At 46.0% G+C, this 17567-nt stretch overlaps 1 protein-coding gene and 1 long non-coding RNA gene across 2 annotated transcripts; one reads left to right on the top strand and one right to left on the bottom strand.

Moving 5' to 3' along the window:
- Window positions 1-1346: 1346 nt before the first annotated feature.
- Window positions 1347-10196, bottom strand: LOC309365369. Its single transcript, XR_014166064.1, has 2 exons — window positions 6977-10196; window positions 1347-1473 (listed from the first exon to the last, which is right to left on the bottom strand). It is a non-coding gene; the product is annotated as an uncharacterized lncRNA (long non-coding RNA).
- Window positions 10197-14497: 4301 nt separating this feature from the next.
- On the top strand, window positions 14498-15448 carry LOC309363228 (butyrophilin subfamily 1 member A1-like; the record flags this gene model as incomplete). Its single annotated transcript, XM_081899334.1, has 1 exon — window positions 14498-15448. The coding sequence occupies exon 1, from the start codon at window positions 14891-14893 to the stop codon at window positions 15446-15448; it is 558 nt and encodes a 185-aa protein (XP_081755460.1). The 5' UTR covers window positions 14498-14890.
- Window positions 15449-17567: the final 2119 nt, after the last annotated feature.

Genomic DNA, 17567 nt, shown 5'->3' on the forward strand with positions numbered 1-17567 from the left:
TGCTCATCCCCCCTTTGGGGCACGATGGCAGACTGAACATTTTTTCACTCGTGCAATGCAGAACAAGGTTGCTTGCTGTGGGGCTTAGGCGTGGGAGCCCTCTGCTGGGGTGCGGCATTAGTCGCTTGCAAATTATCAAAGAAGGCCTGGGATGTGCCAGGCATCTCACCATCATCACTATGGGACCCACTAGAGTCGCTGGCTCCTGTATCGGAAATGTGGTCAGGGGGAGACTGATGGCCTGAACCCTGGCCATTGTGTTCCGGCCTGAACCTATCCATCGTAGAGTCAAATTCAGTAAAAAAAACGTACGCAATGCACATGGGTTTTTAGCCATGCCTGCTAAGGTTGAACCCTATTGAACCCTGGGTTGCCCTATTGCCTGCCCCGCAATGGAAGAACCCTTGCCTGACTGAGCTGACTGTGCACGCTTGACAGGAGCACTCTTTGTTTCAGAGACAGCAGGGGCCGGATCAATATTTTTCTTTGGAGCCATTAGACCACCTAGCAAGCTCTCAACCACTTCAATTAAAAGGCAGCGCCTTCAAGGCTAGCTCAGTATTAATTACACTGCTGGCAACTGTAATAATATAATCAGTATCAAAGAGCACGCACTCTGCCCAAATATCCTATTGCAACTACCAATTGGGATTTTTTTTTTCTTTTTTCCAAATCCTTTTTATTGAATTACTTTTATACATACGAAAAGAAGAAAAACAAATACATTCACTTAAACACTTAATAAGAAAAAAGAAGAGAAAGAGAAAAAAAAATAGTGAAGTAAAAGAAAAATAAAAAAAGAAGATATTCAAAAGCAAAAAAGACAACAATGTTACAACATAAAAGATCGACTTCCTTCCCTACTAATCTCGGGTTTTTACATTTAATAGTTCTGTTTCACTGCTGGTATTTATTTTAAGTTTTTGCATCGGAAGTTTTATAACAAACCTGCTGTGATTGGTAAGTTTCTAAATTTGTCTTCAAAATATACCATGAATTTGTTCCAATCCTCCTTAAACTTTGTATTTTTTTGATTTCTAATTATTTGCGTCATTCTTGCCAATTCAATAAAGTCATATAATTTTAATTGCCAATCCCTTACCGTTGGGAGGTTAGGGCTTTTCCAATTTTGAGCGATTAAAATTCTGGCCGCTGCTGTTGAGTATTGAAATAAGGTCTTATCTTTTTCTTGAATTTCTTTCCCAACCATCCCTAGTAAGAAGGCCTCTGGATTTTTAGGAAATGTATATTTGAGTATCTTTTTTAACTCATTATATATCTGATTCCAGAATTTTTTTATTTCTTCTCAAGTCCACCACATATGTATGAAATTGCCTTCTTTTGTTTTACATTTCCAGCAGGCCTTATTTGCAGTTTTGTACATCCTACTCAATTTTTCTGGTGTTAAGTACCATCTGTATACCATCTTTTCTAAATTTTCTCTAATTGCAGCGCTTGCCGTAAATTTTAATCCTTCTGTCAGGGAACTGACATCTAAAGCGCCGGAGGCGCAAAGGCTCACTGAGGGTGAGAGAGCAGTAGCAGCGGAAGAGGGAACCAGTAGAGGGCGAGCAAGAACTCCAAGGGAAAGTGAGTCGGAGGGATGGCTCAGAGACGCTTCAAGCGAAACCAGTGGGGAGGTCTCAGGACCTCCTATAGGGACACCCACACCTCGACGGAAACTGTCACGCCGAGAGGCCAGACGACGTGTTTCCGTTAAGGAGCTTTTATGTTGGAAACGTTTCCGAAAGCAGCCACTTTCGGATTCTACTAGTGATTGACGCAGCCATGCTGGAGGGGCTCCGTCACAGGCAGAGGTTTGAAAGCCTGATCAAACTCTGAGGGACTTGCATTTTACGCACAAGCAGCTCATCGTCCCATCACAGCAATCCGAAAGTCTCCGAAAGCCAGCTTGTGCAGGGAGAGGCATCATGAGCAACCCAGCCGAAACCGGGGGAGCAGGAGCAGCTGGAGGAGGTCCAAGCCTGGAAGACAGGTACAGGGCGTTGGAGATCCAGTTGGCGCTGCAAACGGCGAGGCTTGAGGAGAGGAGGGCGCAGGATGCAGAAAAGGGAAAGGAGAAAACCACCCCGCTCGCCAGAAAGGTGCCAGGATTGGTGCAGAAATTCGGGGGGGATCCCAGGAACTATCATGCCTTTAGAACAGAGATGCAATACGCTCTAAACTTGCAGTTTGATGACTTCCCCGACGAGGAATCGCGAGTGGCGTATGTGATTGGCCATCTCGAATCCGGGGCGAAAGATTGGGTTAGACCCCTGATGGCAGCGAATAATGAGATCTTAAAGGACACGAGGAAGTTTTTTCGTGCCATGGACCTGATGTTTTCCAGCGATATTGAGCAGGGGGTGGTGCGAAGGCAGTTAATGGCTTGCCAGCAAGGAAGCAGATCTGTCCGTGAGTACTGGACTGAATTTACCATGTTGATTCACAAATTGGGGTGGGATCTATCGGCGGAGCCCATCCAAATGCTTTTCGAAGAGGGGCTTTCTTCAACCGTCAAAGATGAGCTTTCCCGGGGCCCCAGGGCGGAGTCTATGGACCAGTTAACCAAATCTGCGCTGGCCATAGGAGCGCGCCAGGAGGCGAGGGCTATGGAAAAGCGGGAAGGGAAAGGAAACCGTTGGAGGGAGTTCCGCATTCCAGACATTCCAGAGCCACCTTTCCCGCCGGCAGAGCCGATGGAAGTTGGAACAGCGCGGGCGCGCGCAGTTTCAAATCCCAGTGAAGGGCGGAAGAAGGAGGGAAAGAGCGCCAAGAGATGTTATCTCTGCCAACAGCCAGGGCACTTTGCCAGAGTTTGCCCACAAAGAAAGGAATGGCAAGGGATGGCAGGAGCTGTTGGGAAAGAGGAAGAGGAAGGCAAGGAGCAAGTAAAAGCCAATGCCTGGCTGCCACCGTTGGGGCACAGCAGCCAGGCCAAAGAGCAATGAAAGTGCCCATGCCAGAACCCCCCAGACCCGCTTTAGTGATAGAGGTGTTACTAGAACTGCCAAACGGACACCCACTAAAGGTCAGGGCGCTTTTGGATTCAGGCAGCTCCTGTAATTTCATGAGTAAGGAGTTTGCAGCTGAGCACCAGATACAGACTATCCCTTTAAGTAACCCCTTGCAGGTGACTACGATTGACGGCAGAGAGCTGTTGGGGGGAGAAGTTAGCCAACAGACTGTCCCGATGATAATGAGAGTGGCAAGGCACACCGAACAGATAGCGTTTAACGTGGCCATCCTGGGAGGAGCGCCCATCATTTTGGGGATGAGCTGGCTGGCGCTACACGATCCGCTAGTGGGCTGGCATCAGAGGGTGGTCTCCTTTGGGTCAGCGCATTGCCTAGAACACTGCAAGGAGGGGAAGATTTCGGGAGGAGACAGAGTCACCCTAGCGGGGATGGAAGTGATGGACAAAGGGAGGGTGCCCCCGCAATACGCAGATCTGAGCAACGTATTCAGCGAAAGGGAAGCAGACAAACTGCCACCGCATAGACCCTTTGACTGTCAAATCAACCTACTCCCAGGGGCCCAACTCCCAGTAGGCAAGCTGTACGCCATGTCAGACAGGGAGATGCAGGAGCTGAGGGAGTTCATTGACAAAAACTTGAAGCGAGGTTTCATCAGAGAGTCCCGAGCGGTGGGGGGCAGCCCAGTGTTTTTTGTGGACAAAAAGAACACAGACAAACCGAGACTGGTGTGTGACTTCAGGGCCCTCAATGCAGTGTCGGAGCCCCTGGCTTTCCCTATGCCCCGAATTGATGACATTTTGACCAGAGTAAGGAAGGGAAAGATTTTTACAAAACTGGACCTGCGGGGGGCGTACAACCTGATACGCATAAGGAAGGGAGATGAATGGAAGACCACCATGTTTACCCCTTTGGGAGCCTTTGAATACCTCGTTATGCCCTTCGGTCTACAAGGGGACTCCGCATGTTTTCAAGCTTTTATAAACCACGTTCTGGGACCTTTGCTCTACAAGAATTGTGTGGCCTTTTTAGACGACGTGTTGGTGTATTCGGAAAATGAGGAACAGCATGTGAGGGACGTTCGAGAAGTGTTGAGCAGGCTGCAAGCCAACCAGCTGTGGGTGAAACTGGAGAAATGCCAGTTTCATACCAAGGAGGTGGAATTCCTGGGGTACCGCTTGTCAGACAAGGGATTGGCCATGGATCCAGGCAAGGTCCAAGCGGTACTGGAATGGAAGACACCGAAGACCAAGAAGGACGTGCAAAGATTCTTGGGATTTGGGAACTTTTATCGGAAGTTCATCAAGAACTTTGCCCACTTGACGGCGCCCATCACCGACTGTCTCAGCAGCAAGAAGAAATTTGTTTGGACGGCAGAGGCGGATCTAGCCTTTGAAGAACTGAAAAGGGCTTTCGCCTCGGAAGAACAACTTCTGCATGTGGATTTACGAAAACCAATGAAAGTGGAAACAGATGCATCAGACCGGGCGGTAGGGGCGGTCCTTCTTCAACCGGGGAGGAGTGCGTCGGAGTGGAGACCGTGTGCATTCTTCTCGCGGAAGCTGAATAAATCCGAGAGAAATTACACGGTGTATGACAGGGAACTTCTTGCCATTCACGAAGCATTCCGGAGGTGGAGACATTTATTAATTGGGGCACAACACAAGGTGCAAGTGTGCACCGACCACAAAAATTTAGAGTATTGGAGAACAGCTCGAGTGCTCAACCAACGACAAGTGAGATGGGCACAGGAATTCTCCAAATTTAACTTTGAGATTTGTTATGTGCCAGGCCCAGAAAACGTCAGGGCGGACGCGCTCTCACGCAAACCAGAATATTGGGAAGGGGAGGAGGTGATCGAAGAGAGACATGTCATCCCTGAGGACCGCTGGGTGTGTGGGGCGGCGATGGTGGGGCAACGAGAACTGGTGGAGGAAACGGAAAATGATGAATATGCCCAGGATAAGCTCAGAGGTCTCAGGGGGGAAGGCGAGAGCCCCGGAGGTTTTGAGGAAAGAAATGGGGCATTGTATTACAAAGGGGCACTGTATATACCCGAAGGTGAATTGAGGGGGAGAGTACTCAAGCAGTTGCATGATAGCCCCACGGCGGGACATTTTGGGCAACACAAGACCATGTGGTTGGTTACCAGGGAATTTTGGTGGCCTAAGGTGAGGGAGGATGTAAGGGAGTATGTAAGAGGGTGTGACCAATGTCAGCGAGCCAAAGGGGAAAGAAGGGCGCCGGCAGGGTTATTAGAACCTTTACCCACACCAGAACGGCCTTGGGAAGCGATATCAATAGATTTTATGACGGATCTGCCAAGGTCCAAGGGAAAGACAGCCATCATGGTAGTAGTAGACCTGTTAACTAAGATGTGCCACTTTGTAGCATGCTCACATGCAGTCACAGCGGAAGAAACGGCGAAGTTGTTTGTGGAACATATCTTTAGGCTGCACGGGGCTCCCTCGAGGGTGATCTCAGATAGAGGCAAACAATTTACTTCCAGGTTCTGGAGGAAGCTCATGAGCTTGCTACACGTGGAAGTCAATTTTTCAACTGCCCGGCACCCTGAAACCAACGGGCAGGCGGAAAGGGCAAATGGCATTCTTCAACAATATCTTAGGTGTTATGTCAATGACAGAGAGAACGATTGGGTCGAAAAGTTGGCGTTGGCAGAATTTGCCTACAATAATGCGGAGAATGTGTCCACAGGGATGAGTCCCTTTTTGGCTAATTACGGGTGTCACCCCAGGGCATTTCCAGGGGAAGGAGGGGAGAGATGGAGCGTCCCAGCGGCCGAACATTTTGTAGAAGAGATGGAAGCCATCCATCAGCAGCTCCAGCTCAACTTAGAAAGGGCTAAGGCACAATATAAGAAGCAGGCAGACAAGAACAGAAGGGAAGGTGAAACCATAAGGGTGGGGGATCAAGTGTGGTTGTCAACCCAAGGGTTGCCGTTCAAAGGGGGGTGTAAGAAACTGAGACCCAGAAGATTGGGACCCTTTGAGGTGATTCAGCAGGTCAACCTGGTAGCTTTCAAACTCCGATTACCCAATCACATGAAATTGCACCCAGTGTTCCACAGGTCGTTACTGTCACCATACAGGGGAGGAGGTGAAGGGGAGCACGTCAGGGGACCAGCCTTGGAAGAGAGGGAACGCCGCAACCATGTAGCGGAAATCCTCGATTCCAGGTGGAAGGGAAATCAGGTGGAGTATTTAGTGGCGTGGGAAGGGGAACCGGAGTCAGAAAACACCTGGGTAAGTGCAGAGGAAGTCAATGACGAGGTTTTAACAGAAACGTTCCATCAAAGGTTCCCGAGGAAACCTCAGCCGATAGCAAGGTTTAGGAGGGAGTATTTCGGCACCACAGATGAGGAAGAGGAAATGGAAGGGTTCGCGGAGTCGGAGTTGGAAGAGGGAGTGGACTCTGATGACGAAGAGTACCTAGAGAGTAGGAACAGCAACAAGTGGAAGGAAGTGTTCGCGACGTCGGAAGATGAGGGAGGTTCTTTCAAGGGTTTTACCTCCTCACCGCCAGTAGGAGAGGAGACGGGAGGGGGTGAAGGGGGCCCTGGAGGGGAGGTGGATGTCAGGGAACTGACATCTAAAGCGCCGGAGGCGCAAAGGCTCACTGAGGGTGAGAGAGCAGTAGCAGCGGAAGAGGGAACCAGTAGAGGGCGAGCAAGAACTCCAAGGGAAAGTGAGTCGGAGGGATGGCTCAGAGACGCTTCAAGCGAAACCAGTGGGGAGGTCTCAGGACCTCCTATAGGGACACCCACACCTCGACGGAAACTGTCACGCCGAGAGGCCAGACGACGTGTTTCCGTTAAGGAGCTTTTATGTTGGAAACGTTTCCGAAAGCAGCCACTTTCGGATTCTACTAGTGATTGACGCAGCCATGCTGGAGGGGCTCCGTCACAGGCAGAGGTTTGAAAGCCTGATCAAACTCTGAGGGACTTGCATTTTACGCACAAGCAGCTCATCGTCCCATCACACCTTCATTCCACAATTTTGACCATTTTTCATATTCTATATTATGCCCCAAATCTATCGCCCACTTAACCATAACTTCCTTAATTTCTTCATCTTTAGTCTCCCATTCCAATAAAATGCTGTACATCTTAGATAATATCTTGGATTTGCTTTCAATTACTTCAATCTGAAATTTGGACTTTTTTTCGTTCATTCCTGTTTTTTTGTCTTCCGTCCACAATGCATTAATCTGATGATACTGCAGCCAACCCGTCAGCCTTTCCTTTAACTCTTCATATGGTCTTAATCTCCAGCTATCTTGGGATCTTACCAATAGATCTTCATATGTCAATTTTCTCTCTTCCAGGTTTATTTTTTTGATTGATAAGATGTCTGTTGGGGATAACCACCAAGGTGTTCTCCATTCTAGCAATTTTTTGTTTTTTCCCCAAACTTCATACAGGGGACCTCTAATAATGTGACTTGAAAACCCTTTGTGTACCTTTTCTTTATTTGACCAGAGGTAGGCATGCCAGCCAAACCTAATATCAGCCCCTTCTAAATCTAATAAATCCGTATTTTCTAAGGTTATCCAGTCTTTAACCCAGCAAAGACAGGCCGCTTCATAGTATAATTTTAAATTAGGTACTGCCAGCCCTCCTCTTTCCTTACAGTCTGTAAGTAATTTAAATCTAATCCTTGGCCTTCTTCCCTGCCATATAAATCTTGACAGAGTTTTCTGCCAGTCCTTAAATATTTTGGCCCCTCTAATGACAGGAATATTTTGAAATAGAAATAGCATCTTAGGGAGTATGTTCATTTTTATCGCTTCCATTCTGCCTAGCCACGAGAGTTTCACCCTATTCCAGACATCCAGATCTTTTTTAACTTTGTTCCATGTTGTCATATAATTATCTTCAATTAAATTTATATTTTTGGGTGTTAGCCAGATTCCTAGATATTTTATTTTTTTAGCTATTTTAATTCCATATTGTCTTTCCAATTCTTCCTTTACATCATTTTTCAGGTTCTTCGTCAATATTTTTGTTTTAGTTTTATTCAATTTAAAGCCCGATAATTTACCGTACTCCTCCAAAATCTCCAGTGCTTTACCTATACTTTCTTGCGGTTCTTCTAGAGATAACATCAAGTCATCCGCGTATGCTTTTAGTTTGAATTCTTTCGTTCCAATTTTAATCCCTTTTATCTCTGACTTTAACCTTATTTTGTTCGCCAGGACTTCTAGAACCAGAATAAACAGGAGCGGGGAAAGGGGGCATCCCTGCCTCGTTCCTTTCTCTATTTTAAATCTGTCCGTGAGGTTATTGTTTATTACCAATTTCGCATACTGGTTTGAGTATATTGCCTGTATTCCTTTCAAAAATTCCCCCTTGATCCCTGCCTTTTCTATAGATTTTAGTAGGAACCTCCAGGAGACGTTATCAAACGCCTTCTCTGCGTCAATGAAAATCAGGGACGCCGGTATGTTATTATTAATCTCCAAATATTCAATTAGGTTTACAACATGTCTTACGTTATCTTTCAGGAATCTATTTGGGAGAAAACCCGCTTGGTCTTTATGAATTAGATTTGTTAAGCATTTTTTCAGTCTGTTCGCCATGATATCAGTGTATATTTTGTAGTCATTATTTAATAGCGATATTGGTCTGTAGTTCTTCATGTTCAATTTGTCTGTGTCTGGTTTGGGAATTAGTGTTATAAAAGCTTCCCTCCACGACTCGGGTATGTTCCCTCCTCTTAAGATGTTATTCATAGTATCACATAATATTTGTGTCAGTTGGCCTCCTAAGACTTTATAATATTTGGCCGATAGGCCATCTGGGCCTGGTGCTTTTCCCGATTTCATTCTTTTTATCGCGTTCTCAATCTCTTCCATACTTATAGGTCTATTTAATTGAGCTCTTTCTTCTTCTGTAACAGTCTTCCCTGTACAGTTCTCTAAATATTTTTCTATTTGGGCCGGGTCCTCTTCTCCTTTCTTGTATAGCTCCTCATAAAATTGGAGGAAGTTCTTTTGTATTCCTTTGGGGTCTACTATTAAATCTTCTTTAACCATTATTTTATTTATAACATTCTGTTTCTGTCTTTTTCTCAGTTGCCAGGCTAGGAATTTTCCCGTTTTATTCGCCGATTCGAAATATCTCTGCTTCATTAGCTTAATTTTCCATTCTATTTCCTGGTTTGTTAATATTGAGTATTGTCTTTGTAATACTTTTATTGTTTGTATACTTTGCTCATCTTTCGGGTGTTCTATTAATTTTTTCTCCTGCTCCCTTAGCTGTCTCAGTATTTCATCTATCTTTTGCTGCCTTATTTTTTTCCTGTAATTATTCTGCTGGATGAAAAATCCTCTTAAGACCGCCTTACTGGCGTCCCAAACTATTTCTATATTTGTTCCCTTATTTAGGTTCCAATCTAAATACTCTTTTAGCGTAGCTTTGGCTTTTCCAATAATCTCCTCGTTATCTAGCAGGTGGTCCTTCAATCTCCATTTAAAGCCTCCTTGCGATTCTCCTTTAATTTCTAATGTTATTGAGTTATGGTCGGAGAAAGTTCTCGGTTGGATATCGCATTTTATAACTCTTAGAGTAATTTCTCTTGAGGCCCATATTTGGTCTATTCTTCCCCAGCTTTTATGTGCTTCTGAGAAGAAGGTAAACTGTTTTTCTGTTGGGTGCTTGTGTCTCCATACATCTGTTAGGTCCATGTTCTCTTCTAGGTCACAAAATGATTCCGGTAGCTTCCCTTGTTTTCGTTTTCTCTTTTCTGTTTGTCTGTCCATTTCTAATGTCGGCACTGCATTAAAGTCCCCCAAAAGTATCATCTTATTATTTCCTAATTCTAATAATACTTGTTCCAGTTTTTTATAGAACTCTGACCTGTTTGAATTTGGGGCGTAGATGTTTACCACATTAATCTTCTCTCCCTTAAAACTTATTTGAACCCCCAGTATCCTTCCCTCTTCATCCTTGTATATCAATTTGGGATCCCATTTTCCATCAACATATGTTACCACTCCCCTTTTTTTCTCTTTCCCTGAGTTTATAAATTCTGTTCCCAAAATCTTATTAACTAATACATGTTTGTGCTTTTTGGCTACATGAGTCTCTTGCATACAAATTACATCCAATTTTTTCTTCTTCAACACACTTGCAATTTTATTCCTTTTTGTTTTTTCATTCAGTCCATTTACATTCCATGTTAAAATTTTTAGATTCATTATCAATAATAAACTCAAAAATCAGTAATCTGTCGGTTTAGGTTTTAAGTTTTGACCGATTTGGATTCAGGTGTTTTAGTTCTCTGTTTCCTCCTGTTCTTCGCCTGACTCTTCCTCCCTTGTCTCTTCCGCCTCTTCCTCCTCTCTCCCCATCCCCTCCCCCCCTTCATTATCCAACCTCCCTCCCAAACCCATTCCCTCCCCCCCTCTCTCCACCCCTCCCTCCGAATCTCTCCACCAACCCCCCAAGGTCTTTTTCATATCTGCGAAGGAATTTGCTGACTTCCTGAATCTCTCTTATCTTGAATTTTTTTTCTTTATAAAAAAAGGAAATCCCTTCAGGGAATTCCCATCTATGTTGTATACCATTCTTTCTCAAAGTGTTGACTATCTGTTTGTAGCCCTCTCTTTTACGAAGAAGCCTGATAGGTATTTCCTTAAAAATGATGATAGGTCTCCCATCAATTATCAGTTTCCTCTGATAGCTTTCTTTCAGGATTCTGTTTCTCATCTCTATCGATTTAAAAATCACCAAGCAGTCTCCTGGGATTTTTTTCTGTTTGTTTTGTTTCGGTCTTATTTTTATTCTAAAAGCATTTTCTATGTTTCGTGCTACTTCGTCTTCTCTCAGTACTAACCACCTCGCCAGTTCCTTTGTTATTTTTTCTTTTATATCTTCATCCCTTTCTTCCCCCATTCCTCTAAATTTTAGATTTAGCTGCTTTTGTTTCATTTCCATCATAGCTAAATTGTCTAGTACTTGGTCTTGGCTTTTATTTAGTTCTTCAAAATTCTCTTTAATTTTCCCAACTTCTCTTCTCTGATCTTTCATCTCTCTTTGTATTTTCTTGTTGGAGTCCTCTAAGGATTTTGTTCGGACCGTTAGATCTTTAATTTTATTTGACATTTCCCCTACTGCAACCTCTATTTTCCTGTCAAAGGATTCCTGCATCTCTCCCAATTTTTTTTCCATATGGGTTTCGTTCTGTCTAAATTCCTCTTTTATTTTCAACCATAAAGCATCTAAGTCTCTTATTTCTTCTTGCTTTGAGGTTTTCCTCTCTGTTGGCGTTCCTACCCATTTTTTCCCATCCCTTCCTACCATCTGCCCGGTCCGATCCATCCCTCCTCCCCAATTCTTAAAGATAAACAGAATTGTATTTTTTACTACTCTCCCCTAGGGGGCGCACAATCTAGATAATTTTAATTGTTTCAAACAAAACTCCCCTATCCTGCTCCTTGGGGAGAGCAAAACACTTTTGTTAATTTCAATAAAAAGGGGAAAAAGAGAAGAGGACTGTAAAGAGAGGTTTAAGAAAGGTTTAAGAATCTTTTCTTTGGTCTAACTTCAGCCACTTGCTTGGCCTAATGCAATGCTCTTATCAACGTTCCGATGTTCAAATTTTAGTCAAATTAATGTTTCGTGAGGACAGCCAAAACTATCAACCGAGAGGGGGGGGTCGGAAGGGGGAAGGGTGCAAACCAAATGGAAGGGGGGAGGGTGCAAACCGAATGGGGAAAGGGGGGAGGCAGGGAACAGAGCAGAGATGAGAGTTCTACAGGTTTTCCGGACCTTTCTGCAGGATTTTGAATAGTTCACGAGGGGGGGGTTGCCTGTAGTTCACTCCTGGTTTCAAACAGGAATGAAGTGGGTGTTTCTACTGTCCCCAAAGTCTATTATCCCCAAAATCAAAAGAAAAAAATCAAAAGAAGAGTATTCTTCTGGCTAGTCAAAACTGAGAGAGGGCCACAGCTTCTTAGTGAGGTTGGGAGTTAAAGTCCGAAACAATAATTGATTCCGTTGTTGTCCAGCCCGGTATCAAAGTCTAGTCAAGTTTTAAAGTTCCGACTTAGTTGCAGCCCAGCGGGAATGGAAACTGGCGTACGTGCGTAAGCTCACACGGGGTTCTCCTCCCGCCACTATCCAATAATCAAAGCTACGGCAACTGACAAGAGCCAGGGAATCCGAAGGGGAAAAAAACAGAAAACGAGAAAACAAAAAGGAGAGGAGGGGGGGTGACGGAGATCTAAAATTGCTTTTGTATCACCATCAGAGTTGAAGAGCTGTTAAGGGGGGAGGTCGGATTCAATTCTTTCGTGCCTTAAGCCGAGCTTTCTCCTCTCCCCTTCCTGCCCTCTCCGTCTCAGTCTCCGTCTCCGGTTGCCTCCTCCGTTCGGTCTTCCTATTCCCCTTTCTAAATCTCTTTCTGAACTTGTCTTATCGATCTATTTACTACAAAGTCTCTAAATTCTCCTTTCTAAGTTAATACTTTCTTTCTTAGGTTCTTTTTGCCCCGTGAAGTTCCCAGCGGGGACTTTCCCTTCTTCGTTTCTACAACAGGTAAGTAATAGTTTCTTTGTTTCACTCTCCCGATTCGCGTCCCAGCGCCATCTTAACTCCGAGATATAGATCGGGCTTCTCAGTTCAATCTGATTACATCCAACACATCTTGGGCTCTATTCTTCAAATTTTCAACGCTGACAATTGTTAGAACAGCCCCAAGGACGGTTGTTCTTAGAATTACGGAGATTTGTCGCCGTTTTTCAGCGGGAGCTCGAGGCATTACTGCACGGGGTCCGCAGGGCTTACCATAGTGCGTCTCTCGATCCGCCGCTCCTGGATCTCCCCAAAATAGAGAAAGCCCAGAAAAGCTTCGGGTCCCTCCGACGCTGCTGGTTGCGCTTCCCTCAGGGGGGCCCCCCTTGAGGTTTCGGGGGTCGCGATGCCTTGCGTTGCCCCCTCAAAATCCCCTGTGCAGTCCGGAGAGATTTCTCCGCGCTCCCACACTGCAGGCGATCCAAACCGGAAGTCGCAACTACCAATTGGGATTGAAAGCGTTAAGTGAAGGAACCCCAAGGTAGAGCAGCAACAACCAAATGTAAATGGAACTCAATAAAGCAAATTTAAATTCAGCAGCGACAAGGCAAAAGGACTCAAATTCCAAATTAAAACCCAAATTAAAATTGCACTCTATGTGAACACCAGCTAAATCACTTAAAATGCGCGCGGGGGGGGGGCTGAATCCCCAAATTGAAACACCCGGAAGGGCAGTCACAAGATGAACAGCCACACTGAATACCAGTCAACTCTAAATAATTGGCCCACTGACTAGTAACCTGATCTCCTGCAGGCCACCCGATCCCCAATCAACTTTTTGACTTACAACTTAATCAATTAATTAATTGCCTGTAAACTATTTTTTTCTATGTGTGCGTATATATACGTTTTAATTTGTCCCTAATCCCCTGTTCAACAAGGACCCTCAATATCTCCTTGGATTCTGGAATTCACCAGGCACGGAGTCCTGTCAGCTTTTTAAATATATTTTTATAGAAATCCTCCAAACCTACTCCAGGCCACACGCCCCACCAGCAGCACATTGGCCTGCCAGGTGGGGGTGGGCCGAGCACACAGTTACCTGGTGGGTGGCACCTGGCCAGGTGGCCCCGCGTGGGGCTTCAAACTCCGCCCACCTGTTGGGAAGGGTTGAGTGGGAATTCTTTGCAATAATTCTACTGCAATACATTGTAAATAAGCATCAAGAAATGTAATATACAAATAAGCTATTAACAAACAATGAATTAACAGAATTAAAATCAAGTATAGATTAAAAGGTTTTGTTGGCCGTGGCTGCATTGGGAAGGTTGTGGCTGTGGCAGCGATATGGCTGGGGGGTAATCGTTGGAGGATCCTCCTTTACGCGGCTGCAGCTGCGAGTGGAGGATCCCGGCACCGGCAGCAAACTGCTAAGTACAGCGCATGTGTGGCGTCGCACGCACATGTAGTACATAGTGACGCCGCACATGCGCTTTATAGCAGTTTGCAGCTGGCGCAACTCCAGCGCCGTACAGACGGTGCCGGGATCCCTCTGGCACCACTGCAGCCTGTTCGCGATGCCTTCCTTCGCCGCTGCCCCCCCCCGAAGATTTCCTTAGAAAACCTCAACCACTTAGCAGGGGGGAACCCACAACAACTTTGTGGGTAAAGGTAAACAATATTTTGTCGTTACTATTTTAAATATTTCAATCCTAGCTAGTATGCTCCCACTACAGCCAACTTGTCCTTGATGTGATATAAAGTGCTGGATTCAATCTCTGCACAGCTAATATAAAAATGCTTAGATATAAGAATGTAGGTGTATTTTCAGGACAATAAAGAAACTTTAGGATCACTGTTGCCAAGCTCAAAATCTTTTAACTCTTAGTCAAATACACTTTAGCCTCCTCTAGGACAACAAATATGTGTGTAGTGGAATCATGGTTGTAAGAAAACAATGCTGGAGATCTGCAAAGGAAGGGAATTTGTTAGGTTGTCTAATTTGATTTCTTCCCCCTGATTACAATGTTAGCCTCTGAAAGCCCCAAATGGGCAATTCACACAGACAGAATCAAAGGAGGACCATTTTTCTCCTCTTGCCCCCATCCATCCCTCCTCCCCTTCACTGCATAGAAGAGCTGAGGGAATATTTTCTGGGCTGTTTTGGTTCTCAAAGGGTGACTGAATTGACAGGAGGGACACGATAAAATACATTGAGTAAAATGGCAGAAAAAGAAGTGGATAAAAATCCACAGAGAAGGTATTTATTCTGAGCTTAGTCTAGGAGAAAGAGGGGGGGTCCCAATCCTGAATGGAACGTGAGGAATCCCTATTTATCTGAGAGGGAATCTGCTTCTTCTTGGTGTTATTTTGGATCAGGATGTCCGTCTCTGACTCTTGGCTGATTCTGACTCACTTCTCTTTTCCTCATCTTCTCTCAACAGCAAATGTCACTCTGGATCCAGACACAGCCCATCCCAGTCTCATCCTGTCTGAGGATCGGAAAAGTGTGAGAAAGGGAAGCAAACGTCAAGTCCTGTCCAATTATCCTGAGAGATTCAGTGACATGCCTTGTGTGTTGGGATGTGAGGGATTCACAGCAGGCAGACATTTCTGGGAAGTCAATATGGGAAGTGAGGAATGGTGGGCTGTGGGGGTTGCCAGGAAGTCTGTAGAGAGAAAGGGCTTCTTCCCCTTAAGGCCTGAGGGAGGGGTCTGGGTTGTGGGGAAGTGGCTTGGTGAGTACAGGGCCTTCACATCCCCTGATTACTTTCCTCTGTCCCTGAGTGAGGAGCCCAGGAGGATCCGAGTGACTCTGGACTATGAAGAGGGCTATGTGTCTTTTTCTGACGCTGACTCAGGGGCTGAACTCTACACGTTCTCAGGAGCCTCATTCTCTGGGGAGACCCTCCTCCCTTTCTTTCATCTTGCCCTGTGAGAGGAGTCATTCCAGTCACACTTGGAGGAAATGACAGAACAAAATCTGGGATTTTCTTTTCCCTCCGCTTTCCCAGAAATCCCTCTGCAGTGGAGTCCTTAAGGAGAGGGAAACACTTTAACTGTCCCAATAAACAATCTATTTCTCCAAAGAATTCACTCGCCACCCCACCCCCGTGATCCTGGTTCTGTTGTTCACCTTCCTCTCATGACAGGACCGACACCAGCTGTTAAAATGCCCACATGATGGCATTGATAGATTATTGGAGAACAACCCCTCCAGGCACCTTTTGCAACTAAAGCTTGTGCATCTCAGGCAGGAAGGTGAAATAAATAAATTAAGGTCTTAGGAATATAATAAATGTTCATAAATGTACCAAGCAAACAGAGCAAGAGATCTCTCCCAGCCCCACATGTGCAACCCCCGTCCGCCAATAAGGACAGTTAAGTGTTCAGGGTAGTAGAGATGTCTCCAAGCCTCTTAAGTCTTTCTCCCTAGCAAAGAGAGGAGACAGTTGCCAGGGGTAGAAGGAGGGCTCTCTCAGCCCCTCGAGGGCAGCAGCTAGCATTCTTGTTCTCTCTTTGGTGGCTATTGAGGTGCTTCAGAGAAGGGAGAAGATACCCCTTCACCTTCCTCCCTGGCCCTTCTCTCCAGATCCACATAAGTCCAACAACCAGGGCGGGAGGGAGTTCAGCACACCAAAGGCCCTGTCTCCCCAGTGCTAATGCCCTTTTACTGTGTCAGGAACATGCTGCAGAATACACCAGCCTGGAGGGCCCCTTTACACAGCAAGGGAAGGAAATCTGCACCTCGGCCCTTTTCCTAATTAGGGACTGTGGGGTTTCATTGCTCCAATGAAGACCACACTGGGTGCAGTTCTCCAGGGGACCACTTGATGTCAGCGTTCCACCATGAGCAAGGCTCTTTTTATAGTATCCACCAGAGCTTTCCAAACTTTTCACCTTGCTGACACGCTTTTCAGACATGCGTCATTTTGCAACACAGTAATTGAGTTTTACTACAAACCAAAGGTTAAACCAGGGGTCCTCAAACTACGGTCCACGGGCCACATCTAGCCTGCCAGTGTCCTGAACCTGGCCCACCCCCAGGCCACACTGCCACTAAGCGAAAATCCTCTGTGGGCTGCGGTGTGCACCTCTCTGCCTTGCCCACCTCACAGGGCTGTTGTGGGATGCAAAGGCGGGCAAGTTCCACAGGAGCAGGGTGGGAGGGGATCCCGGATGGCCATGCCAGCTGCTCCTTTCCTCCAGCCCCGTCCCCTCTGCTAGCCCCGTCCTTCCCAGCACAGGTACTTCTGCTGGCCGCAATACTCCACGTGGAGGCTGCTTGGGCTTGCTGTGGGAGCACAGATGGGAGCCGAGCAGTGCAGCGCCGCCTTGCCCAGTGAGCCAGCCACCTGCTGCTGCCGCTGCTTCCGTCTGCCATGGCCGGCCGGGCCCAGGGTCGTCACGCCGGCACTGGGTATGCAGAGCTGCTCATCTTGCTCCTCCTTTTGGCGCTGGCGGCTTCCTAAAGGTGCCTGCTTTGGCATAACCTCTGCAGCATTCAGTGATGCCTATTCCTGTGCAAAGGGCTCCAAGCACACTGGCATTCGTGCAGTTAAGTTAGTGAGCTTTGTGAGCTTAGTCAGGTTTCCCACCCCAAAGGCTGTAATTCCCTGTGTGCTTACCTGGGAGTAAGCCTTATTGAATTCAGTGCGACTTACCTCTGAGCAGACAGGCATATGCTTGTATGGATACATTAGGGAAGAAAGCCTCAGAAGTAACTGCACTGCTTTCAGTGGGTTTACTCCCTGGTAGGGATGGCTGAATCCGTCCATTCTGGTGCCTTGTTTTTGCAATCTTACTTTCAGTTCTCCACATTTCCACATTAGTGTTCTTTTAATATATTTTTCAAGAAAAGGTACTTGTTAAGTTGTGGGCGGACATAGCAGACGACACAGTGATTTCTCCAGAGCAGCTCTTTATTGTAAGCTGGACAGAACTCAACAGCAAACAGTTCAGCCGGCCTGCTTTTATAGGCAGCGGGCTGTCAACATTGTAGCAACAACAACCCAGGGTTTCCCGCCTAAAATAACTGACGTGGACCTGAGTGAAAA

This window comes from Podarcis melisellensis, assembly GCF_964234715.1.
Source record: "Podarcis melisellensis genome assembly, chromosome: 2".
In the NCBI taxonomy this organism is placed as follows: Eukaryota; Metazoa; Chordata; class Lepidosauria; order Squamata; family Lacertidae; genus Podarcis; species Podarcis melisellensis.